At 41.4% G+C, this 26860-nt stretch overlaps 1 protein-coding gene across 1 annotated transcript in view; it reads left to right on the top strand.

Annotated features, from left to right (window-relative positions):
• ADGRF4 (adhesion G protein-coupled receptor F4) overlaps nt 1-26450 on the top strand; it is a 37600-nt gene extending 11150 nt beyond the window's left edge. The window contains exons 4-11 of the mRNA XM_041774188.1: nt 11241-11295; nt 13704-13855; nt 14604-14855; nt 15886-17265; nt 20089-20130; nt 21035-21094; nt 22174-22230; nt 25810-26450. Coding sequence (XP_041630122.1) covers nt 11241-11295; nt 13704-13855; nt 14604-14855; nt 15886-17265; nt 20089-20130; nt 21035-21094; nt 22174-22221 — 1989 coding nt within the window. The 3' untranslated portion in view covers nt 22222-22230; nt 25810-26450. The remainder of the gene's footprint in view (nt 1-11240; nt 11296-13703; nt 13856-14603; nt 14856-15885; nt 17266-20088; nt 20131-21034; nt 21095-22173; nt 22231-25809) is intronic.
• Nucleotides 26451-26860: the final 410 nt, after the last annotated feature.

Raw genomic sequence — 26860 nt, 5'->3', positions numbered from 1 at the left:
GCCCCCAGCTATGGTTTTCTTTTTTAAAATTCCCCTGGCTATTCGGGGTCTTTTCTGATTCCACACAAATCTTAAAATAATTTGTTCTAACTCTCTGAAGAAAGTCCATGGTATTTTGATAGGGATTGCATTAAACGTATAAATTGCCCTGGGTAACATTGACATTTTTACAATATTAATTCTGCCAATCCATGAGCATGGAATATTTTTCCATCTCTTTGTGTCTTCCTCAATTTCTTTCAGAAGTGTTCTATAGTTTTTAGGGTATAGATCTTTTACCTCTTTGGTTAGGTTTATTCCTAGGTATCTTATGCTTTTGGGTGCAATTGTAAATGGGATTGACTCCTTAATTTCTCTTTCTTCAGTCTCATTGTTAGTGTATAGAAATGCCATTGATTTCTGGGCATTGATTTTGTATCCTGCCACGCTACCAAATTTCTGTATGAGTTCTAGCAATCTTGGGGTGGAGTCTTTTGGGTTTTCTATGTAGAGTATCATGTCATCGGCGAAGAGGGAGAGTTTGACTTCTTCTTTGCCAATTTACATGCCTTTAATGTCTTTTTGTTGTCTGATTGCTGAGGCGAGGACTTCCAGAACGATGTTGAACAGCAGTGGTGAGAGTGGACATCCCTGTCTTGTTCCTGATCTTAGGGGAAAGGCTCCCAGTGCTTCCCCATTGAGAATGATATTTGCTGTGGGCTTTTCGTAAATGGCTTTTAAGATGTCGAGGAAAGTTCCCTCTATCCCAACACTCTGAAGTGTTTTGATCAGGAATGAATGCTGTATTTTGTCAAATGCTTTCTCTGCATCTAATGAGAGTATCATATGGTTCTTGGTTTTTCTCTTGCTGATATGATGAATCACATTGATGGTTTTACGAGTGTTGAACCAGCCTTGTGTCCCAGGGATAAATCCTACTTGGTCATGGTGAATAATTTTCTTAATGTGTTGTTGGATCCTATTGGCTAGTATCTTGTTGAGAATTTTTGCATCCATGTTCATCAGGGATATTGGTCTGTAATTCTCCTTTTTGGTGGGGTCTTTGTCTGGTTTCGGAATTAAGGTGATGCTGGCCTCATAGAACGAATTTGGAAGTACTCCATCTCTTTCTATCTTTCCAAACAGCTTTAGTAGAATAGGTATGATTTCTTCTTTAAACGTTTGATAGAATTCCCCTGGGAAGCCATCTGGCGCTGGACTCTTGTGTCTTGGGAGGTTTTTGATGACTGCTTCAATTTCCTCCCTGGTTATTGGCCTGTTCAGGTTTTCTATTTCTTCTTGCTCCAGTTTTGGTAGTTTGTGGCTTTCCAGGAATGCGTCCATTTCTTCTAGATTGCCTAATTTATTGGCGTACAGCTGTTCATAATATGTTTTTAAAATCGTTTGTATTTCCTTGGTGTTGGTAGTGATCTCTCCTTTCTCATTCATGATTTTATTAATTTGAGTCTTCTCTCTCTTCTTTTTAATAAGGTTGGCTAATGGTTTATCTATCTTATTAATTCTTTCAAAGAACCAACTCCTGGTTCTGTTGATCTGTTCCACAGTTCTTTTGGTCTCGATATCATTGAGTTCTGCTCGAATTTTAATTAACTGTCTTCTTCTGCTGGGGGTGGGGTCTCTTTGTTGCTTTTTCTCTAGTTCCTTTATGTGTAAGGTGAGCTTTTGAATTTGAGATCTTTCCAGTTTTTGAATGGATGCTTGTATTGCGATGTATTTCCCCCTCAGGACTGCTTTTGCTGCATCCCAAAGATTTTGAACGGTTGTATCTTCATTCTCATTAGTTTCCATGAATCTTTTTAATTCTTCCTTAATTTCCTGGTTGACCTTTTCATCTTTTAGCAGGATGGTCCTTAACCTCCACGTGTTTGAGGTCCTTCCAAACTTCTTATTGTGATTAAGTTCTAATTTCAAGGCATTATGGTCTGAGAATATACAAGGGACTATCCCGATCTTTTGGTATCGGTTCAGACCCGATTTGTGGCCCAGTATGTGGTCTATTCTGGAGAAAGTTCCATGTGCACTTGAGAAGAATGTGTATTCAGTTGAGTTTGGATGTAAAGTTCTGTAGATATCTGTGAAATCCATCTGATCCAGTGTATCATTTAAAGCTCTCGTTTCTTTGGAGATGTTGTGCTTAGAAGACCTATCCAGGGTAGAAAGAGCTAGATTGAAGTCACCAAGTATAAGTGTATTATTATCAAGGTATTTCTTGAGTTTGGTTATTAATTGGTTTAAATATTTGGCAGCTCCCACATTCGGGGCATATATATTGAGGATTGTTAAGTCCTCTTGTTGGATAGATCCTTTGAGTATGAGATAGTGTCCCTCTTCATCTCTCACTATAGTCTTTGGGGTAAATTTTAATTTATCTGATATAAGGATGGCAACCCCTGCTTTCTTTTGAGGACCATTTGAATGGTAAATGGTTCTCCAACCTTTTATTTTCAGGTTGTAGGTGTCCTTCTGTCTAAAATGAGTCTCTTGTAGACAGCAAATAGATGGGTCCTGCTTTTTTATCCAGTCTGAAACCCTGCGCCTTTTGATGGGGTCATTAAGCCCGTTCACGTTCAGAGTTACTATTGAAAGATATGAGTTTAGTGTCATCATATCTATTCAGTCCTTGTTTTTGTGGATTGTTCCACTGAACTTCTTCTTAAAGGGGAATTTTAAGAGTCCCCCTTAAAATTTCTTGCAGAGCTGGTTTGGAGGTTACATATTCTTTCAGTTCCTGCCTGTCTTGGAAGCTCTTTATCTCTCCTTCCATTTTGAATGAAAGCCTTGCTGGGTAAAGTATTCTTGGTTGCATGTTCTTTTCATTTAGGACCCTGAATATATCCTGCCAGCCCTTTCTGGCCTGCCAGGTCTCTGTGGAGAGGTCTGCTGTTACCCTAATATTCCTCCCCATAAAAGTCAGGGACTTTTTTTCTCTTGCTGCTTTAAGGATCTTCTCCTTATCTTTGGAATTTGCAAGCTTCACTATTAAATGTCGAGGTGTCGAACGGTTTTTGTTGATTTTAGGGGGGGATCTCTCTATTTCCTGGATCTGAATGCCTGTTTCCCTTCCCAGATTAGGAAAGTTTTCAGCTAGGATTTGTTCAAATACATATTCTGGCCCTCTGTCCCTTTCGGCGCCCTCAGGAACCCCAATTAAACGTAGGTTTTTCTTCCTCAGGCTGTCATTTATTTCCCTTAATCTATCCTCATGATCTTTTAATTGCTTGTCTCTTTTTTCCTCAGTTTCCCTCTTTGCCATCAACTTGTCTTCTATGTCACTCACTCATTCTTCCACCTCGTTAAGCCTCGTCGTTAGGACTTCTAGCTTGGATTGCATCTCATTTAATTGATTTTTAATTTCTGCCTGATTGGATCTAAATTCTGCAGTCATGAAGTCTCTTGAGTCCTTTATGGTTTTTTCTAGAGCCACCAGTAGCTGTAAAATAGTGCTTCTGAATTGGCTTTCTGACATTGAATTGTAATCCATATTTTGTAACTCTGTGGGAGAGTGGGCTGTTTCTGATTCTTTTTTTTGAGGTGAGGTTTTCCTTCTAGTCATTTTGCTCAGTGCAGAGTGGCCAAAAACAAGTTGTATTGGGAAAAGGAGAAAAAGAGAGAGAAGGAAAGAAAAGAGAAAAAGAAAAAAGAGAAAGAAGAAAAAAAAGGGGGGGGAAGAGAAGAAAAAGAAAGAAAAAGAAAGAAAGGAGAAAAAAGAAAAAAAAAGGGTGGGGTGGGGTGGGGGTGGGGGAAGCAATCAGAAATCAAGAAGAAAGAAAGAAAAAAAAAGCACAAAACAAAACAAAACAAAAAAACAAAACAAAACAAAAAAACACGGGGGAGTATCTTCGGATTCTGTGTACTTTAAGTCCCTTGACTTCCCTTGGAACTGGTCCGTCTCGCTGGTCTTCTGAGGGAGGGGCCTGCTGTGCTGATTCTCAGGTGTTAGCACTTGGGGGAGCTGCTCTGCCCCTGCCTGGTGCAGGGCTCAGTGGGGGTTGTTCACCCCGTGAGGCCCCGGGAGGAAGCCACAGTGGCAGCGGCAGCTCTGGGACCCTGGAGTCAGCTCCCGCAGTAGCTCCGGGGCTCTCCGTCTGCAGGGCCTGGGGGCTCCCGGGCGGGGCCGCTTGCCTGCTCAGCTCGGGGCAGGAGCGTCCTTGCTGTCCTTGGGCCCTCCCGGCCTCTGCCTGTCCCGGGGGAGGCCGGATCCTGGGCTGTGTCCTGGCGCCCTGTGCTCCGGGGCCTGCGCTGTTGGATTCGCGCTCCCGGCGGTGCAGCCCCCTCCGCGGAGCCACCGCCCGAGCCCCTCCGAGCTGTTCCCAGAGCCGCACCGCCCCCTCCGCGCGGAGCTTCTTCCTCTGCCCGAGCCGCCGCCTCTGAGCTGTTCCCGGAGCCCCGCAGCCCCCTCCGCGGAGTCGCAGGCCGAGTCACTCCGAGCTGCTCCCGGAGCCGCGCAGCCCCCTCCGCGGAGCTTCTTCCTCCGCCCGAGCCGCCGCCGCTGAGCTGCTCCCGGAGCCGCGCAGCCCCCTCCGCGGAGCCGCCGCCCGAGCCCCTCCGAGCTGCTCCGGGTCCCGCCGAGCGCTGCAGCCCTTAGGGAGCTCGGCGCATCTCCCGGGGCGCAGTTCCTCTGTTACTGTCCCAGGGAGCCCGAGGGCGTCCCCGCCTTTCTGGGGATCCTGCTCCAATTCCCGGGGAGCTCCTTTCCGCGGGGAAGGTCGGTGCAGCTCCTGCTCCTCCGGGACGGGGCTCTCCTGTCCTGGGGACACTCGCCCCGGCCTCAGCCCGGCTCCTCGCGGGCCCCTCCCCCTTGGAGGCCTTTTGTTTCTTTATTTCTTTTTCCCCGTCTTCCTACCTTGATAGAAGCGCGAACTCTTCTCACTGGAGCGTTCCAGCTGGTCTCTCTTTAAATCTCAGGCCGAATTCGTAGATGTTCAGGATGATTGGATGGTTTTCTAGGTAATTTGTTGAGGACAGGTGACTTGGAGACCCTGCTCTGCCGCCGTCTTGCCTGTTTCCCACTCCACACATATCTTAAGATTATTTGTTCCAACTCTGTGAAGAAAGTCCATGGTATTTTGATAGGGATTGCATTGAATGTGAATTGTCCTGGGTAGCATAGACATTTTCACAATATGAATTCTTCCAATCCATGAGCATGGAATATTTTTCCATCTCTTTGTATCTTCCTCAATTTCTTTAAGAAGTGTTGTGTAGTTCTTAGGGTATAGATCCTTTATCTCTTTGGTTAGGTTTATTCCTAGGTATCTTATGCTTTTGGGTGCAATTGTAAATGGGATTGACTCCTTAATTTCTCTTTTAGTGTATAGAAATGCCACTGATTTCTGGGCATTGATTTTGTATCCTGCCATACTGCTGAATTGCTGTATGAGTTCTAGCAATCTTGGGATGGAGTCTTTTGGGGTTTCTATGTACAGTATCATGTCATCTGCAAAGAGGGAGAGTTTGACTTCCTCTTTGCCAATTTGAATGCCTTTCATTTCTTTTTGTTGTCTTACTGCTGTGGGTAGGAGTTCTAGTACTACGTTGAATAGCAGTGGTGAAAGTGGACATCCCTGTCATGTTCCTGATCTTAGGGGAAAGGCTCTCAGGTTTTCCCCATTGAGAATGATATTTGCTGTGGGCTCTTCATAGATGGCTTTTAAGGTGCTGAGGAATGTTCCCTCTATACCTACACTCTGAAGAGTTTTGATCAGGAATGGATGCCGTAGGGTGGCCCTGGTGGTGCAGCGATTTAGCACTGCCTGCAGCCCAGGTGTGATCCTGGAGACCTGGGATCGAATCCCACGTGGGGCTTCCTGCGTGGAGCCTGCTTCTCCCTCTGCCTTTCTCCCTCTCTCTCTCTCTCTGAATAAATAAATAAATAAATCTTAAAAAAAAGGAATGGATGCTGTATTTTGTCCAATGCTTTCTCTGCATCTATTGAGAGGATCATATGGTTCTTGTTTTTTCTCTTGTTGATATGATCTATCACAATGATTGTTTTATGAGTGTCAAACTAACCTTGTGTCCTGGGGATAAATCCCACTTGGTCATGGTGAATAATCTTCTTAATGTACTGTTGGATCCTATTGGCTAGTATCATGTTGAGAATTTTTGCATCTGTGTTCATCAGGGATATTGGTCTATAATTCTCCTTTTTGGTGAGGTCTTTGGTTTTGGGATTAAGGTGATGCTGGCCTCATAAAACCAGTTTGGAAGTATTCCATCCCTTTCTATCTTTTGGAACAGCTTTAGTAGAATAGGTATTGTTTCTTCTTTAAAAGTTTGATAGAATTCCCCTGGGAAGCCATCTGGCCCTGGACTTTTGTGTTTGGGAGGTTTTTGATGACTTCCTCAATTTCCTCCCTGGTCATTGGCCTGTTCATGTTTTCTATTTCTTCCTGTTCCAGTTTTGGTAATTTGTGGTTTTCTAGAAATGGGTCCATTTCTTCTAGATTGCCTAATTTACTGGCATATAGCTGCTCATAATATGTTTTTAAAATCGTTTGTATTTCCTTGGTATTGGTTGTGATCTCTCCTCTTACATTCATGATTTTATTAATTTGAGTCTTTTTTCTTTCTAATGAGGCTGGCTAATGGTTTATCTATCTTATTAATTCTTTCAAAGAACCAACTCCTGGTTTTGTTGATCTGTTCTACAGTCTGGTCTCTATTTCATTGAGTTCTGCTCTACTCTTTATTAACTCTCCTCTGCTTGGTGTAGTTTTCATTTGCTTGTCTTTCTCTAGTTCCTTTAGGTGTGAGGTTAGCTTGTGTATTTGAGTTTTTTCCTTTTTTTTTTTTTTTTTTTTTTTTTTGAGGGAAGCTTGTATTGCTATCTATTTCCCTCTTAGGACTGCTTTGGCTGTATCCCAAAGATTTTAAATGGTTGTATTTTCATTTTCATTAGTTTCCATGAATCTTTTTAATTCTTCTCTAATTTCCTGGTTGAACTATTTATCTTTTAGTAGAGTGCTCTTTAACCTCCACGTGTTTGAGTTTCTTCCAAATTTCTTCTTGTGATTGAGTTCTAGTTTCAAAGCATTGTGATCTGCAAATATGCAGGGGACAATCCCAATCTTTTGGTAATGGTTGAGACCTGATTTGTGACCCTGTATGTGGTCCATTCTGGAGAAAGTTCCATGTGTTCTTGAAAATAATGTGTATTTGGTTGCATTCAGATGGAAGGTTCTGTATATATCGTGAAATCCATCTGGTCCAGTCTATCATTTAAAGCCCTTGTTTCTTTGGTGATGTTGTGCTTAGAATATCTGTCATTTGCAGAAAGTGCCGTGTTGAAGTCTCCTACTATTAGTGTGTTATTATCTAAGTATCTCTTTACTTTCATTATTAATTGATTGATATACTTGGCAGCTCCCACATTAGGGGCATAAATATTCATGATTGTTAGGTTTTCTTGTTGGGTAGATTCTTTAAGTATGATATGGTGTCCCTTTTCATCTCCTACTAGAGTCTTTGGGATAAACTTTAATTTATCTAATATGAGGATTGCTACCCCAGCTTTCTTTTGAGGACCATTTGAATGGTAAATAGTTCTCCAACCTTTCATTTTCAGGCTGGAGGTGTCCTTAGGTCTAAAATGAGTCTCTTGTTGACAGCAAATAGATGGGTCTTACTTTTTTATCCAGTCCAAAATCCTGCATCTTTTGATGGGATCATTCAGCCCATTCACATTCAGAATAACTACTGAAAGATATGAATTTAGTGTCATTATAATACCTATTCGGTCCCTGTTTTTGTGGATTCTTTGGGCTTCCTCTTTCTTCTTCAGGAACCCCCTTAATATTTTTTGTAGAGCTTGTTTTGTGGTCACATATTCTTTCAGTTTCTGGCTATCCTGGAAGCTCTTTATCCCTCCTTCTATTCTGAATGAGAGCCTTGTTGGATAGAGTATTCTTGGCTGCATGTTCTTCTCATTTAGGACCCTGAATATATCTTGCCAACCCTTTCTGGCCTGCCAGGTCTCTGTGGAGAGGTCTGCTGTTAATCTGATATTTCTCCCCATATAAGATAGGAATCTCTTGTCTCTCACTGCTTTAAGGGTTTTCTCTTTATCTTTGGAATTTGCAAGTCTCACTATTAAATGTTGAGGTGTTGAATGGTTTTTATTGATTTAGAGGGGGGACCTCTCTGTCTCCTTGATCTGAATGCCTGTTTCCCTCCCCAAATTAGGGAAGTTCTCAGTTATGATTTGTTCAAATATGCTTTCTGGCCCTCTGTCCCTCAGCGTTTTCTGGAACCCCAATTTTACGTAGATTTTTCCTTCTGAGGCTATCATTTATTTCCCTTAACCTTTCCTCATGGTCTTTTCATTGTTTTTCTCCTTTTTCCTCAGCTTCCTTCCTTGCCATCAACTTGTCTTCTATGTTTCTCACTCTTTCTTCCACCTCATTAACCCTCATCATTAAGACCTTCAGTTTGGATTGCATCTCATTTCATTGTTTTTTAATTTTGGCCTGATTAGATCTAAATTCTGCCATCATGAAGTCTCTTGAATCCTTTATGCTTTTTTACAGAGCCACCAGTAGCTTTATAATTGTGCTTCTGAATTGGCTTTCTGACATTGAATTATAATCCATATTTTGTAACTGTGGCAGAGAGTGCTGTTTTTGATTCTTTCTTTTGTGGCAAGTTCTTCCTTCTAGTCCTTTTGGTCAGTGAAGAGTGGTTGTATGAGTGGGCTGAGTCAAGAATATCAAACACGACCTAAGTAAATTTCACCCTAGATGATTCTGACAAGGTCAGAGACCAGAAAATGAAAACAAAGATCAGAACAAAATAAAACAAAAGGACCACTAAAGTGAAAAACAAATTTTAAAACAAAGTAGTAAAAAATAAGAGGCCAAGAATCCCAAAGAAGAAGAAGAAAAAAGAGAAAAAAAGCAAGAGTAAAGAAGAAAAAAAAGAGAAGAAAAAAAGGAGGGAGTGCTGGGAGACGGTGATGGTGATGAAGTTGTAGTGGAGGGAGAATGTAGTCTACCTGAGGGGTCCTAGAGGGTGATCCTCTTGGTTCTGAGTGTATTAAGTTCTGTATGTTAGAAGATGCTCAGTCCCAAATTTATATAAACCAGAAATACTTATAGAAAGTCCCAACACTGACCACCAAAACCTAAATGAGATAAAAGAGGGGGACAGGGGCAGCCAGGGTGGCTCAGCTGTTTAGCACCGCCTTCAGCCCAGGGCATGATCCTGGAGACCCAGGATCATGTCCCATATCCCGCTCCTTGCATGGAGCCTGCTTCTCCTTCTACCTGTGTCTCTGCCTCTCTCTCTCTCTGTCTCAAATAAATAAAATCTTAAAAAAAAAGAGGGGGACAGAATGTGAATGAAGAGAGAATATAATCTTACAGAATGAACCAGCACTGTATACCACTTGGTCTGGGTGCATGCTGGTCATGTTTTAGAACATATTAACTTCCACCATTGTAAAACAAAAGAGGCAGAGAAATAAACACAAAACAAAAAACATATCTCATGTATCTCCCAAAATTATATTGAGTATGTTCAAGGAAATCTAGACATGGAAAATATATCTAGGACCTGTAATTGTAGAAATATGAAAGTCAAAAAGGAAGAAACTTAAAACTGAAGAGGTGGTAAAATATTGTAGTTAAGGTGGGAAGAGAAAAAATATTGGAAAATTTTAGTCTGATATAAAACCGAGTTGTACTGGAAAAAGAGGGAGAAGGGGGGGCATACCCTCTAGTTCTATATACTATAAATCCTTCGACTTCCCCTGGAGCTGTCCTGTGCTGCTGGTTCAAGAACTTGCTCTTCCCGCTGGTCTTCTGGGGGAGGGGCTGCTGTGCTGACTCTCAGGTGTGTGCACCTGGGGGAGCTACCCCGCCCCCCCACCGGGTGCCGGGCTCAGTGGGAGCTGTTTACCCCATGAGGCCCATGTCCCCTGTCAGCCCCGACCCTCCCAGGCACAGGGTGACACCAGGAGGAACAACCCCACTGGTGGCGGCCAGCCCTCCAGCCCTGGAGTTAGCTCCCGCAGTAACCACCGCAGCTCCCCGTCCGCAGTGGCCTTGATGCTCCGGTGCGGGGGTGCTCACCTGCACAGCTCGGGGGCGCCTGTGGCAGGAGCGTCCTCACCATCCTGGGTCCTCCCCGCCTCGCCTGTCCCGGGGGGACCACAGGATCCTGGGCTGTGTCCCCCGGTGCCCTGGGCTTGGGGCCTGCGCCGCTGGCATCGCTCCTGGGGCAGTGGACCCCGAAGGCAGCAGGGCACAGCCCCCTCCGCCCGGAGCCCCCCCGACCCCCAGCTTCTCCCCGAGGCCCTGCCGGGCACTCCAGCCCTTTACCGCGCTCTGCCGCGGGCTGTGGGGCGCTCCCCCCGGTGCACCTCCTCTGTTAGTGACCCCGGGAGACTGGGGGCCCCACCGCCCTCCTGTGGTCCTGCCTGGGTTCTCCGCTGAGCACCTTTCCCTCCGGGAAGAGTCCCGTGCAGATTGTTAAAGTTCCCGCTTCCCGGGGCGGGCTCTCCTGTCCCGGGGCTCCTGCCCCCCTTAGCCCGGCTCCTCCCGGGGCCCTCCCCCACTGGATTCTTTTTTATTTTATTTTTCCGCCTTTCCACCTTGTTAGAAGCGCAAACCCTTGTCTCTGTAGCGTTCCAGCTTCTCTCTTTAAATCTCAGGTCGAACCGTAGGTGTTCAGGATGGTTTGGAAGTTATCTAGTCAGTTGGTGGGGCCGGGTGAGGGGAGGCCCCTGCTCCTCCACCTGCTTGCCTAGTTTTTTCCTTTTAGATCATTTTTATAGCCCTTTATAGCTACAAATGAGTTTGTGATTCTGTTATTGTCACCTAATGATTATTCCTAGCATCTGCTCATTTCCTCCTTTCTGGGGATAGTGTGGTATTTGGTGGATCAGATTAGCTCCATTTCACAGTTAAAATTAATACAGATAGAGACCAGCTTAGCATTATAATTGTTACATCTCCTCTGCCCCTGGGTACTTAAACTTTCCAAAATATGTACCCAATCCACTACACTAACCTGACCCTCAAGGCCCAAGTGACCACTGGCAAGAGGGTAGTTTGTCTTCCATATGTGTTCACCTCTATGCTTCTGTCTGCAAGTTCCTACAGTATCACACATGGACCTGGTGCAGTTTTCTTCCGATTCCTGAACACATTTTCTCTTCATATCCACATGGAGCCTCTAAATTGAGATAAGAGAGGAGAGTCCCATGATAAAGAGGACCTTTGGGAATTTATGTTTTACAGGATGGAGATAAACCTCAACATCCTGAAGGGAAACTCAAGACTGGAAGGATACAAGGTATGTGTCTACAGAACAGCCTTCTTCCATATGGAGACTGGACAGAGTAAAGAAGGACCCAGATACTGCCGAGCAAGTCTCCAGGCCACAAGCTTTCAAATAGAATAACAGTCTTCAACCAGTTCTCATTGTTAACCAGCATTGATAGACTTTTTTACAATTAGACCATTATCCATGGCATAGTCAATGACCCACATTGGCAAATATTCACATGCGTTCTAGAATAGAAGACAAGTGTTCCCTTTAAAACTCCAAAGGGAAATATATTTGAATTAATGAGCTAACAAGAAACAGAAGAGGGAACAGGGCAGCATTCCTTCCTTCATGTGAAGATATTTTCAGAATGCTTAAATGTACGTAATACTCTGGCGCTGAGGAATCTATTGAAATGAGGTAAGATAGGTATTGTGTTGGTGAGACTGGTTGCTTTCAAGAAGTCAAAGATAAACAATGGAGATAATCATTACTAGTAAGATAGTGAAATCACACAGTTAGCCACCCCCCATACTAGGGATAATTGGATTCTGCACAGACATGTCCATGTATATTTTTAGCAACAAATACATCTCTACATAGATGTGGAGTTGAGAAAAGAGGGAGAGAGATGTTCAATGTTCATTGAACATTTATGGCAATAATGATTGAAGTGCTGAACAGGATGCTATCTCATTCAATGTTTGTAACAAGACTATGGGCATCACCTCCAAACTGTATGAATGAAGAAATTGAGAAGCACTGAGCTCAAATAATTTACAAAACCAGGTACGGTGGGTAGGTGGTAAAGAAAAAGGCTAACTTCATTGTTTCCTTTCCCCATGAATGGACTCATCCACAGAGCTGTCCAAGCCATTAATATGAATGCATCCCTTGACTCATAGCAATTAGTCACCACTTGGTATTGACTGCAACACCTTACTAGCTCTCATTATGATTTACTTCTTTTCCTTCCATTACTACTACCCTAAGGCAATTCTTCCTAGGAATACTTCAATAGCTTTATTCTTGGGCTCCCTGACTCAAGTCAACCCACTCTACTCATGGCCCAAAGCAGGCCTGCCACTGGGTTTTAAAAATAAAGTTTTATTGGAACACAGCCATGCCCATTTATTTACGTATTGTCTTTGATTGCTTTCATGCCACAAAGGCACAGTTAAGTAGTTATGACAAAGACCACATAGCCTACAATGCTGAAAATATTTACATTCTGGCTAGAGTTATCATATTTACCAAATAAAAATATGAAATGCCTCATTAAACTTAAATGTTAGATAAACAATGAATGGTATTGCATGGGTCATATAAACACTACTTATCCATTGTTTAACTGAATATTTTCAAGTGATTCCTGTTATTCATGGAATCTGTATTTGCAAATTCTTCTGTTCATTGAAACTTATTTGTAACCCCCAAGTCACTAGTCACAGTGCTTTCTGGATCATTCACAGAAAAAAATAATCAAGGTAGCTAAAGTGCAAGTTCCCAGCCAAACAAGGTGGCTTTTTTGTCCTCTTGTTCTAGCTGTCCTACTACAAACAAGTGTTATTTTGGTGGTGTATATAATGCCATATATTTTTTTCATTTTGTACTTTTTTTGAGTGATTTCACTGTTTAAAATGGCCCTGAGTATAGTTCTGAAGTGCTGTCTAGTGTTCCTGTAAAGGCTGTGATGTGCCTTAAGGAGAAAATACAAATCTTAGATAAGTTTTGTTCATGTGCTATTGTGAGTTATGGTGCTATTGGCCACGAGTTCAATGTTATGAGTCAACAACATAAATAAATATGTCTTTAAATAGAAACACACACAAAACGAGCTCATTTATTAATCAGTTGATAAAAATGTTGTGAGGAAAAGCTTGTAAGAACCTGTCTTGATTTCCCCTCATTCAGTGTTTGTGGAAGCAACTTCACGAACATAACTACTGCAAATGATGAGAATCAACTGTGTCTGAAAATAAAGTTAATATTTTACTAGGCTTTGTGTATGATATCTGGCAACTCTATCCGTTCCTTTATAAAAATTTTACTGCATTCTGCTCTATGCTATTGTTAATTATCTTTCAAAAGCAAATCCAATCACACTTTCTGGTAACCCTTGTATTAGCACAGAATTCAAAGTCCTTCATTCCTTCACTCCTCCTTTTCTCCCATCCTCATCTCTTGCCACCTTCCCCTTGGAAGCTCTGAACTAGTCTTTCTGTATGACCTGTGATCCCTTCTGTCCATATGCTGTTCACTCTGTCTAGACATTAGCTTTGCAATTTGCCTGGTAAGCCGTAGCTGGTGCTGAGGACACTGTTAAATGTCACCTCCTCTGGGAAGCAACCCCCAAATCCCTAGAATGAGTTAGCTGCCTCCCTCAGAGTGTAGCAATGCTAATTAGGCCTCCTCCTCTCTCTTTTCCTTTTCAGAGAAATGCCATGGACCTTGCATCACTATTTCCAACTGCAGCCAGCCCTGTGCTCAGCACTTTCGTGGAGAAATAGGATTTACATGTCATCAAAACCAGTGGCAAAAATCAACTGAAACATGTACAAGCCTTTCTGTGGAAACACTCTTTAAGGTAATGCATTTGCAGATTATTGGCTTCCGGGGCTAATTTCCCAGGAGAAGGTACTGGCATGTTCATGTGTTCTCTTCGGCATGACAATAAATCTCAGATCTAGATTTGGGAAAATAGCAAAGTGAGTGAAATTTGTCTATTCTTCCTTCCTTACCCAAACTCTTAGATACTCTCTCCATTCTCACTCTCTCTTTCTCCCTCTCAGCATCTTTTCTCAAAAATAGATCAGAAACTCAATCACACAATGGGCAATGCTTAGAGGTTAAAGTTTGAGCTCTAAAGATGGATTTGTGTGTAACTTCGTCTTATTAGGGAACTTGCAACTTTTGAAATTACAGTTTAGCATTCTTTGGCCAAATTCCAAATTCATTCTCCGACCCTTTCCCACAAATTCCATGTGATTCCTCTTTCAAAAAATTTAAAAAAAAATGGACAAATTTTGTTTTTAGAATTTCTCCACATCTCTAGAGGAAACTATCTTATCACATTTGAGTTAAGAACCATTAACTGAAATCCTGAAAGCAATAGGTCAGTATCTTGATCTCAGTGGGAATTTTGGTGGAATTTCTTGTCTGTGCATGACTCCATCTTACTGTCTACCACTTTTTTGGCATCTAAACACCTTTTTAGGACCACTTGCTTCCCTATTTTCCCCAGGTGGTGTATTTGTGCCTTAGCTTCTTTACTCTGACATGGGTTAGGTACTTAATCATTTTTTAAGAAAACGACTTTTTCTTTTTAAAAACAGGACTTCAATAGTGCATCACGCCTTTCCCTAGCAGCATCATCCATACCTGTTCATGTACTTGATTTTCGAGCTCCAGAGCCCATGGAGAGTGTAGCCCAAGGAATCCGCAGGAACTGTCCAGTTGACTATGCTTGCATACTCGATGTTGTGAAATCATCAGAAGCCACATCTGGAAACATTGCATTTATAGTGGAGTTATTAAGAAATATTTCTACAGATTTGTCTGATAATGTTACCCGAGAAAAAATGAAGGTATTCTTTAATAATTTCATTAAAAAACTTGATGGTATTTTTTTTTTGTACCAAATCTTGCATTTGAACAGTTTCAAATGTACTTTTTAGGGTACAAGGTATGAAAACTACAGCAACCATAACAACAACAATATGCATTTTATTTCAATTTTGCATATCAACTCACTCTAGTTTATGGAACTTTTCAAGAAGTTAGCACATTTTTAATACATGTTTTTGTATAGACTCACTATTTTCAAGAAAATGTCCCAAAAAAATGGCTGTGAGCAAAACTATGTTGCCCGCATTTCATTCTGTAGATAATTGTTCTGAGAAATGTTAAGGGAGGTTTCATTTCTAAAAGGGAAATCTGTACATAGTAGATGTAGTAATTCCAAGTTAAATATAAACAGGCTTTCTTTTCTTTTTTTTTTTAAGATTTGTATTTATTTATTCATGAGAGACACAGAGAGAGGGGCAGATACATAGGCAGAGGGAGAAGCAGGCTCACTGCAGGGGGCTTGATGCTGGGATTCCAGGACCCCAAAATCGCACCCCGAGGCAAAGGCAGACACTCACTACTGAGCCACCCATGCTTCCCAATAAACAAGTTTTCTTATGGAAGAACTTTTTAGAGCTTTTCATGTGTTAATGAAACTTGGAACTCCTTATAAGAGAGGGGATAGGGATATGGTACGCAGTATTTCTCAAATTTAGGTTTTTATAGAATGTACCCCCAAATCCCTCCATTAAACAATCATTAATATCTCATGAGAATTTTGGGTTATATGGAATGCAGTTTGGAAAGGCTGCCCCAGGCACATAATAAAGCAGGTAAACTTTATCTGTGATTTTTTTTTAAATTTTAATCGTTGTTTTACTTTACTTCCCTCTCTGAAGTCTTCTTAGCATGAGATTCTAATAAACTGTGAATTTGAAGAGAAATATGTCAAATAAGATTTGATCACTAGAAATTTCAGGTTTTAGAAATTGGCTTCCTACAATAATGTGTAAATCCTTAGCATAATTTCCATTTTTTTCTCCATTGCAGAGTTATAGTGAAGTGGCCAACCACATCCTTGACACAGCAGCCATTTCAAATTGGGCTTTCATTCCAGACAAAAATACCAGCTCAGATTTGTTGCAGTCAGTGAATCTGTTTGCAAGGCAACTCCACATCCACAATGAATCTGAGAACATTGCGGATGAACTCTTCATTCAGGCAAAAGGGCTTCTCATCAACCACAATACCTCAGAGAAAAAGTTCAATTTCTCTGTGAGCATGAACAATACAACAGAGGGTATCTTAGGAGTAATAGAAATTCCCAGACAAGAGCTGTGGAAGCTGCCACCAAATGCATCCCAAGCCATCAGCATAGCTTTTCCCACGTTGGGGGCCATATTGAAGGAAGTCCACTTGCAAAATGTGAGTCTTCCTAGACCTGTAAATGGTCTTGTCCTTTCAGTGATTTTACCAGAAGAATTGAAGCAAGTTTTATTCACCTTTGAAAAGATCAACAAGTCCCGGAATGCCAGGGCCCAGTGTGTTGGCTGGCACTCCAGGAAAAGGAGGTGGGACGAGAATGCATGTGAAACCACATTGGAGATCATGAACAAAGTGAAATGCTTGTGTAACTACACCAACATGGTGATGTCCTTTTCAATTCTAATGTCCCCCAAATCTATAGAAAACAAAGTCCTGGACTACATCACCTGCATTGGGCTCAGCATCTCCATCTTTAGCCTGATTCTTTGCCTGATCATTGAAGCCATGGTGTGGTCCCGGGTGGTTGTGACAGAGATATCATACATGCGTCATGTGTGCATCGTGAACATAGCTGTGTCACTCCTGATTGCTAATGTGTGGTTCATCATAAACTCTAACTTTCACAAAAAGGTCCAGGACTCCAACTGGTGTGTTGCACTGACATTTTTCAGCCACTTTTTCTACCTCTCTCTGTTTTTCTGGATGTTCTTCAAAGCACTGCTCATCATCTATGGGATATTGGTTGTTTTCCGTAGGATGATGAAGTCCCGCATGATGGCCATTGGCTTTGCCATTGGCTATGGGTGCCCCTTGATCATTGCTGGCACCACAGTTGCTGTCACAGTGCCAGAGAAAGGCTACATGAGACCTGATGCTTGTTGGCTTAACTGGGACAATACCAAAGCCCTTTTAGCATTTGCCATCCCAGCCTTGGTCATTGTGGCTGTGAATCTTGTGGTGGTTTTGGTTGTTGCTGTCAACACTCAGAGGCCCTCTATTGGAAGTTCCAAGTCTCAGGATCTGGCCATAATTATGAGGATCAGCAAAAATGTTGCCATCCTCACCCCGTTGTTGGGACTGACCTGGGGTTTTGGAATAGCTACACTTATAGAAGACACTTCCTTGATATTCCATATAATCTTTGCCCTCCTCAATGCTTTTCAGGTAAGTACCAAGAAGTAGACTTCTTTTATTAATTAATATTATTAATAAATGTTTTATTTATAAGATTATTTTTATTTTATAATTCACTATTCTGGCTATACAACAAAAAATGGCTTTGATTGAAAAATATAGAATACAAAGTGTTTCATTTCTTTCCATGTTTTACAGACATTCAGCTGTGGCATCTCTTACGCTATTGGTTGTCAAGTTGGATTTAGTTGATCAGGCTGATTGGGTGGGAATCTCCTTTCTTCTGTCCTCAACTGATCCATTGTATCCCTCCTAAAGTTTTAGTGTCAGAAGTTGACCTTTATTTATGGAGGACTAGTCTTTCATCAAAGATGTGTGAGTCTACACTCACATGCTATGCCTCAAAACAAAGCACAGTTTTTATCCTTTCTCATGCAATTTGGGAACTCAGTGAAATAGTCATTTTCCATAGTATGAAGAGACAGGGCTTGCCATTCTCTTTGAGTGCTAACAGGTTAGGAGTTCTCATGCTGCTTCCCTGTGAAATAAATGTTAGGTCGTTTTTCATTGAAATGGATCTTGCTGCATGTTGCTCCACCTTAAAAATGTTACTTTCCTCTGGGCTTCAACCTTCTCCTTAGCAAGATAAAGATATACATCTAAGATTGGGCAGCCCTGGTGGCTTAGCGGTTTAGCGCCCCCTTCAGCCCAGGGCGTGATCCTGGAGAGCCGGGATTGAGTCCCACGTCGGGCTCCCTGCATGGAGCCTGCTTCTCCCTCTGCCTGTGTCTCTGCCTCTCTGTGTGTGTGTGTCTCTAAAAAAATAAATAAAATCTTAAAAAAAAAATCTAAAATCATCTCTATTGTCTTTTCTTGTTCCACCATACGTGGTTTGGCAAAATTATCCCTCTAAAATTTGCTTTGCCTGTTTTGGCGACTGAGCTTGTACTTTTGGGAAGCTGTCACTAGCCAGACTGCTTTTCAAACCTATAAGTAATAGCAAATTTGGCAAGTTCACATCTTTAATTATACTTTGAATCAGGGGATGGTAAACTCCAGCCTGCTGCCTATTTTTGTAAATAGTCTTACTGGAATAAAGCCATACTCATTTATTTACATTTTGCCTATGGCTGCTTTTGAGCTACCATGGTAAAGTTGAGTAGTTGTAACAGAAACTGTGTAGCCCACAAAGCTAAAAATATTTCTTATCTGATTCTTCACAGAAAAAAATTTTCTAGCCACTGCTTTAAATATATAAATATAACTGCTTAGTAAAGCAGCAATGTATTCCTATTAACATGTCACTATTACTCTATTTAAAAAGGTAGTATGAAATACAAAGCAGACTTTTAAGAAATGCCCACTCAGATCAATTATAAATCTTGCTCATACTTCTTTAATAACTATAGTGAACATTTATTTCATTCTTTGCCCTGCATGGCTTTTTTTTTTTTTAAGATTTTATTTATTTATTCATAGAGACACACAGAGAGAGGCAGAGACACAGGCAGAGGGAGAAGCAGGCTCCATGCAGGGAGCCCGATGTGGGACTCGATCCGGGGTCTCCAGATTCACACCCTGGGCTGAAGGCGGCGCTAAACTGCTGCACCACCACTGCACCACCCGGGCTGCCCCTGCATGGCTTTAAAGAGAAACTTTTGACTTACGGTTTTTTTGTTTTGTTTTGTTTTTTAAATCAAAAGCTCTTGGACTGACATAAATCTCCCCAACTCTTGAAGTTACTTTGGTGATTAATGATCTCATTCTTTTTTTTTTTTTTTTTTAACTTTGCAACCTAATCAAACCCCATAATGTTTTATTCTGTTTCTTTTCTGAATCACTTCTTTTCTCCTTTCTTGATAGAAAGAAAAATACTGAAACCCTTTTAGGTAAATTCACTCCAACTTTTCTCAGCAAGCTTTCCCTGTGAGTCATGTTTAAAATTCTTTATCTTCTGATCAGCATTTCTCCACCATGAAACTATCCTTAGAAACCCAGCCTTCCTTCCACTCTCATGGCAGGATCCAGAATTTTCTTTTCTTTTCCTTTTATTTCTTTTCTCTTCTTTTTAAAAAGATTTTAACCATTTATTCATGAGAGACACAGAGAGAAGGCAGAGACATAGGCAGAGGGAGAAGCAGGCTCCCCATAGGGATCCTGATGTGGGACTCCATCCCCATACCCTGGGATCATGCCCTGAGCCGAAGACAGATACTCAACTGCTGAGCCACCCAGTGGTCTGAGATACAGAATTTTCTTAAACTTCAACTTCTACCATTTAAAAAGATTGACTATAGATTACTGTGACTTTGTAGGTAACCAAATAATTTAAACTTGCTTTTAAATTTGTGTAGTTTTTCTCTTTTATGCATAAACTTAATTCCACCAGCTCAGAGAGCCTGCTATTTCTTGACTTTTAACTCCAACTGAAAGTAAACTGTAATACAGGTTTTACTTCTCAAGACACCTTCCATGATTGATTGTTACTTTGAGCTACAGGATTCCATGTCATGTTATGTCATGTTACTAAGAGTAAGAACAGCTAAATATTTGGAAAGAAAGTAAACAGATATAATAAGGTAGAAAACATTATCCTACATCTGTAGCCGTTCAATAAATATCAATAATTGTCATGTGCAGACATGAAGGTGACCCTCTTTCTTTGAGGTACAATCACAGAAAATACTTGCCAATGTATTTTTCTCTTTTTTTTTTTTTATTCCTGAATCAGTAGAAGGGCAAGGTTCTAATGTCCAATAACTGTCATTGAAGATATCTATAAGAGTGGTATTAAAACAGTTGGGATATTGTCTGCCAAATCATCCCTCATACTTCTGTTGAATTTTGCCTCAGGGGTTCTTCATCCTGCTGTTTGGAACCATTATGGACCGCAAGGTAATATGAATTTGTTTCACTCATTGTAAAAATTTTCACAGGGCTCAGGGTAGCAGGGGGGTGAAACAGCTTTGGTCAAAAAGCCTGGTCCATGGGGGTGAATTTATGGAGGTGCTTGAGGCATGAGCTGAGGGGAGGAAGGGAGAGAAGTATATTCTCATTTCCTGTACTTAAGTCAACAGGAGGCTGTATATGAGAGTAGCTAAAAGAATAAAAACCATAACCAGAATTTTAATTTTAATCCTAAATCTAATTATAATAACCAACATTTTAGTTTTATTTTTTATTATTTTATTTTTTTAAAGATTATTTATTTATTTATTCATGAGAGACAGAGACAGAGACAGAGAGAGAGAGAGAGAGAGAGAGGCAGAGACATAGGCAGAGGGAGAAGCAGGCTCCATGCAGAGAACCCGATGCAGGACCTGATCCTGGGTCTCCAGGATCACACCCTGGGCTGAAGGCGCCGCTAAACCGCTGAGCCACCCAGGCTGCCCCATTTTATTTTATTTATTTATTTTATTTTATTTTATTTTATTTTATCTTTTAAAAATGTATTATTTGTTCATGAGAGACACACACCGAGAGGCAGAGACATAGGCAGAGGGAGAAGCGGGCTCCCTGTGAGGAGCCTGATGCAGGACTCAATCCTGAGACCCTGGAATCATCCCCTGAGCCAAATGTAGACGCTCAACCTCAGAGCCACCCAGGTGCCCGCAGAATTTTAGTTTTAATCCTAAATCTAAGTATAACGACACCTTAATTTTTATCCAAATCTTATTGGCTAAGCACTAGACTAAGCCATCTGATGCTGCTTCTTCCAGGGTTACTGGTCTTGAAGTTTCAGGACCTGGGTCTGGGTTTTGGGGATGTTGTCATTTCTTGTCTGTCATTGCTTCTTCAGATAAGAGATGCTCTGAGGATGAGGATGTCTTCACTGAAGGGAAGATCAAGGGCCGCGGAGGTAAGCCTTCCCTTTCAGGCTCAATACTGAAGGGTCAGTGTCCTCAGGCTCAATACTGAAGGGTCAGTGTCCTCAGCAGAGTCATGTAGAGACAAATATTATAGCTTGGTATTTAGGATTTGTTAGCAAAGTGAATTATTAGGGCATACATACATTCATTCATTCATTCATTTCTTCATTCGACAAATTTGGAGTATCCTACTGAGGCTTAAGGTCAGTAAAATATACCTCTCTAGAGAATTTTCCACCTTGGATGTATTTCAGCTTGACATCTGGACTGTTGAGATGGGACAACATGAAACCAGGATCAAGACTCGTAAAGCACTAGAGCTGGGAAGTGAGAGATGAGTTAGAAATGAGGTTCTAGTTCAAGCTAGTTGTTTCCTAGGTAAGGAAATCAAGGTCCAGAGTGCTTATGAGATTTGCCTGAAGCCACCCGGATAATCATGAGAATTAGCATTCTTTTTGCTCAGGACTCTTTTCAGTAAACCATATTCTTAGATTGAAGTATATGTATACTTATTGATCTTGAAGATGACTTTGACCAATCTATCCATCCATCTTTTAAGGTACCAACTAAAATTGCCATCAGTGCTATATTAATTAATTAGAAAGAAGTCATTTTTCTTAACCAATAATTTTACAATAAAAGCTACTTTCTTAAAAATAAACAAAAAATTTTCTGAACACATTGAGAGTCAGCACTTACAGTTAACTAGTATTGAGGGTGACTTTTGGTATCCCTAGTTCATCAATTCTAAGATAGGCATTTTTTTCAGCTTTAAACATTTCTGAAATTGGAATGTATCTTACAATCAGGGGCATGTCATGAGTTAATTGGCAAGTTTTTTTTTTCTTTCTTTTTCTTAAGGGAACATAATAATGACATAGCTAACAATGTTAGGTTCTGAAATATAATTTAATTCTGTGTAGCTGTGTCAATTTGAGTACTATTTTTCAGGCTTCCATTTTTACATGTTTATCTCTAGGAAGACATATATATAAATATAAACACATTTTTTTTTTGTCAATGCTGCTACTTAGTGACATTGCTGTTAACTTTTTTTTTTTTCATTTAGAATGCATCATTAAGCCCAACCAATGGATCTAAATTAATGAATCGTTGAAGATGAGATGTGAGTATTAAAAACTCAAGGAGAATCTTTACTTTAAAGTTGTGACAAACTCCTGAATGTCCCTTGTGAGCTCACTATTGCCTATGGTGTGATGCAGGAGTGAGGTGGGGAGGGAACAGGTAGATAGATCTTTCAGAGATTAAAAACTTCTTTACTACACAGTGCATAAATGAAAATATGCACATCCTCAAAACCTATGTCATGTCAGTGTCTACATCCACATTTTTAAAAAGTTTTAATTAATTTAAATTCCTGGTAACATACAGTGTAATATTAGTTTCAGGTATACAATATAGTCATTCAGTACTTCCATAGAACACCCAGTGCTCATCACAGCAAGTGTCCTCCTTCATCCCGATCACCTATTTCAACCATCACCACCCCCACCTCTCCTCTGGTAACCATTAGTTTGTTCTCTACAGTGAAGAGTGTGTTTCTTGGTTTGCCTCCCTCTCTCTTTCCCCCACCTTTGCTTATTTGTTTTGTTTCTTAAATTCCACATATGAATGAAGTCATATGGTATCTTTCTTTCTCTGAATGACTTACTGATTTAGCATGATACTCTTTAGCTCCATGCATGTCATTGCAAATGGCAAGGTTTCATTCTTTTTTATGGCTGAGTAACATCCCATTATATATATATATATATATACACACACACACACACATATACATATATACACATACATATATGTATGTATATACATACACATATACATATATACATACATATACATATATACATACATATATATACATATATATATATATACACACACACATATATCTCACTTCTTTTTTTATCCATTCATCAATCAATGGACACTTGAGCTGTTTCTGTAGTTTGACTATTATAGAATGAGATAATGCTACTATAAACACCAGGGTGCATATATTCCTTTGAGTTAGTATTTTTAGTGTATATATTCCTTTAGAGTTAGTATATGGCCAAATCTTAAGCATACTTCTCTTTCCTCAATGAGAGGATGATGTCATCAGATCTACACTGATATAGGACACCCTTGCTGTCTATAGCACTCACACACCTTAATTCCATCTTGTCAGTAAGTGGTGACACTTATAATAGTCTCATTGTTGAGAAGGAAGGCTTAATTGATTGAAATCACAAACCAACAAGCCTATCTCTCCCTAATGAAGTTGGAGTCCAGAATCATCCCTAAGGGAGTATGAGTAGAATTGCAGCAAGTTAGCTGCCTAACAGTCAACCTTTGAGACATATTTCTACACAGATGAAATTAAGGAAAAACAAATACTGGACATCCATAAAGAGGGATACGTAACAAAGAGGCATCCAGGAGCCTGAGAGGTCTAGGGAAACATGAGCAGGGATGATCGATTTTGGTATGGTTTTGTCTTAGAGAGGTTTCATGGCTTTTGTACATGGATATAGATGAGTCTCAGATTTTTTAAAACACCATCTGGAAGCAGGCACATCCTCTTTTAAATTCATTCTCTTTCAGAGTCAGGGCCCAGTATTGAGCAAAGCCAAGAGTTGAAACGGTGGAATCACAGACATTCTGAGTTGGTGGACCTCTTAAGGGACTTGCTACGTTACAGATCCTACAAACCTCATGTTGTGCTGCTGTGGGACATTGGCTCATGGTTCCCGGGAGAGAGAGGGAAAGAAAAAGGGGTTTGTCATACATGCTGACAGGCATTGTGTGGGGTGTTGGGAAAACACCAGCATATTATCCTTAATTAATTATCTTCACATTTGGGTTTTTATGTCAGTAATTTAAAAGCAGGGAGGAGAGATATCATAGTCTTTTAAAAAGGGGAACTCTCCCACCTCTCCTCATTTCCTAGTCCACAGAGCTCCTCCACAGTGGAACATCACTATAACATTTCTTGATTAGTCACTACTCAAGAGGTAATTCAAATGACCTGTGAAAGGTCAGCTTTCACAGTTGACCTTTCCATTAAGTTCCAGATTTGACCTATTTTAGGAAGTTTGTTAGACTGTTTCAGGTAGAGGAGGATCTGCCTCCTGGGGATACTAAATCTATGCATTCTAAAGGAGAGAGGCTGGTTGAAGTCTAATCTCCAGTGAGCTGAGTGGACCAGGTTGGCTGTAGTAAAAATTGGATAAAACCAATAGAACTCAGGATCTGGACTGCACTCCTACCTGGAATTAGGGAGGTACACAAAGCTTCCACGACAGGGTGGGAGAAAGTGTAGGGAGGAGGTGGAGATGTACTAACAACTCCCCAAAAATAATCCTCACCACATGATTCTTCAACTCTTGTTTTTGAACCTATGAGGTAAGGGATGAACTGAGGATTGCATTTTCTCATTGTATCCTTCATAGGTGGCCAAGTGCCTATCGAATTCTCTCAGTACTTGGAGCTGTGCTTTTTACATGAGGACACACATGCAACCAGAAGGATTAGAAACAGCAGCTGACACTGGTGCAGACCATGTTAGGGGTGCAACGATTTAGACATCAGGGATAGGAAATTCATTATAAGTGAATGGAGACCTAGCAGCACGAGAGGGGTTTCAGCAGGATGGGGGTGGGGGGGGCGGTGCTCCATCCATAGGTTAAGGTCAGAATTATGGAACATAATTAACATGTTCAGCAACATGGGGGTTGGGGGAGGTTTGGTAAGTGCAGGGCAGGTTGCAGCCCAAGGCAGGGCTAAACCACAAGGAAAAGGCAGTATTTCAAACTTTAAATCAGGGTACAAAATTGAAGACTGCCAGAGTCTGAGGAAATACTCAGAATTCCATTGGTGAGACAGGGCCAGGAGTTCCGAATTGGACTCGTAGAACTTGTGACCTTGAGCGTGGGTGGAAGTTATCCCAGGGACCTATCCCAGTCTATATCCCAGTGGTCTATCCCAGTGACCTCAGGTTTGATGGCTCTTAGAAACGAGGTCAGGAAAGGTTTGTTAGGAGGTCTGGAGATCAGGGAAGGACTGCAGAGGTGTGTGAATCCCATTCTGGAGGCAGAGAAGAGGAGAGAGAGAGAAGGGGGGTGGGGGGTGGGTGGGGGAGGACACAGCTGCACAGCGCCCTCTGCTGTTCTGACCCAGTGTTATTCCCAGTGTTCCTAGGAAGTCTCTTCGTTCCTGGAAAATATGTGTTTATTCCTGAATTCACCTCAAAGGATGCAGAACTCTTCATTCCACAGTGAGACATGAGACTGACTGAACAAATGCCTCCAGAGAAACGACATGGTTTTCTGTGTGAAGTTGTAAGTTCAGAGTAGCAGTCATTCTAGAGACCAAGCTTAGGTAGCCCAAGAGGTAGAGAGGGCGTTGAGCACCAAGTTTAGGGCTGAGGGCGCAGCCTGCAGAAGGGAGAGGGCACAGGAAAAGGAACCCAGGAGAATAGCCTTCCTACTGTGTGGCTTTGAGGAGATGGCTCAAGGCCTCTGGGCCTCTGTTCCCTCATCTGTAAAATGGGGCTAGTGATAGTACGTACCTCCCAGGATGGTTTCAGGATTCAACGAGCTAACATATTCAGAACTTGGAGAATAATGCCTGGTTCAAATTAAGTTATCAGTAAGTGCCAGCTATACTTCCTGTTAACATGTGTTTTAACCATTTTGCTTAGGCTGCTCCATTTTTCGAAAATGTTCCGTGTCCTGGACTGAGAGTGAAGCTCTAGGAGAGGGAAGCTGGAATGTAGGGGCAACCGAGCTTCCTCAGAAGACTTTCTCTTCTTGCCAAGTGTGACACCTAAGCCGTCAGGGCAAAATGTTTGCTGAGGAAAAAGTGAGAATGACATTTGGTGACTGGGTTTGAAGGACGTAGAACCACTGACCTTTTGACCACCTACCCATGACTTGCAAGAGCCTGGCTTCTTGGTCAACCTTGTCAAGATTAAGATAGTAAGCCATTTTCTGAGTTCCTGGACGAGCCTGGAGCTATTGGGGCTCTACTGAAGGGGGTCTGCTTTCACTCTCAAGGCCTGTTCTGTGTCTCCTCCATAAGCCCAGCCACTGTAACTGTATGGATCCTGCATACTTTGGGGGACAGGAGTTATATCCAGTGTCAAGGGTAGGGGTGGGCATGAGAGTAGAAGGTGGGGTGGCAGCAGAAATACCGAATCTACTTTGGAGACAGTTAAGTCATGGTAGGTTTCCTAAAAATAGGAACAGAAGAAAAATAAGAGGACTTTTAAATGTGTTTATTATTTTAGTCTGTTTTAGACCTTGCATAAAATAATTTAGCTCCTAGGACTTTAGTTTCCTCATTTGTGAAACTTAAACATATTCTTGTAGATATTATTATTTGTGTGTGTGTTTAAACCCTATACATAAAAAAATTTTAGACATGAAAATAAAAACATTTACTTTTCACAACTTGTTCATGTGTGAGTTCATTCAAGGTGGATGGCCCTATTGGTACCACAACATTCTTGGGTACAGCCCTTTTATCAGTCTACCTCAACCCATTGACCGGATACTCAGGAAGCCCAGGAAAGTAATCCTATCATGTATTTATAAGGTGAGGACCTGGAAATATTTGGCAAGCAGCACTGCAGTCTTTCAGACATGCTCAGTGAAATTTCTATTGCCAGTTTGGTTTTAAACAGACGGCCTATCAGTAGGGCTGAAGAGGACCGTGTGTGTGTTGGGGGGGGGGGGGTGCAGTTTGATGAA

The sequence above is a fragment of the Vulpes lagopus genome, chromosome 1 (genome assembly GCF_018345385.1).
Source record: "Vulpes lagopus strain Blue_001 chromosome 1, ASM1834538v1, whole genome shotgun sequence".
Taxonomy (NCBI): domain Eukaryota; kingdom Metazoa; phylum Chordata; class Mammalia; order Carnivora; family Canidae; genus Vulpes; species Vulpes lagopus.
Note: the sequence above shows the minus strand (reverse complement) of the source record. Positions and strands in the feature narration are given on the sequence as shown.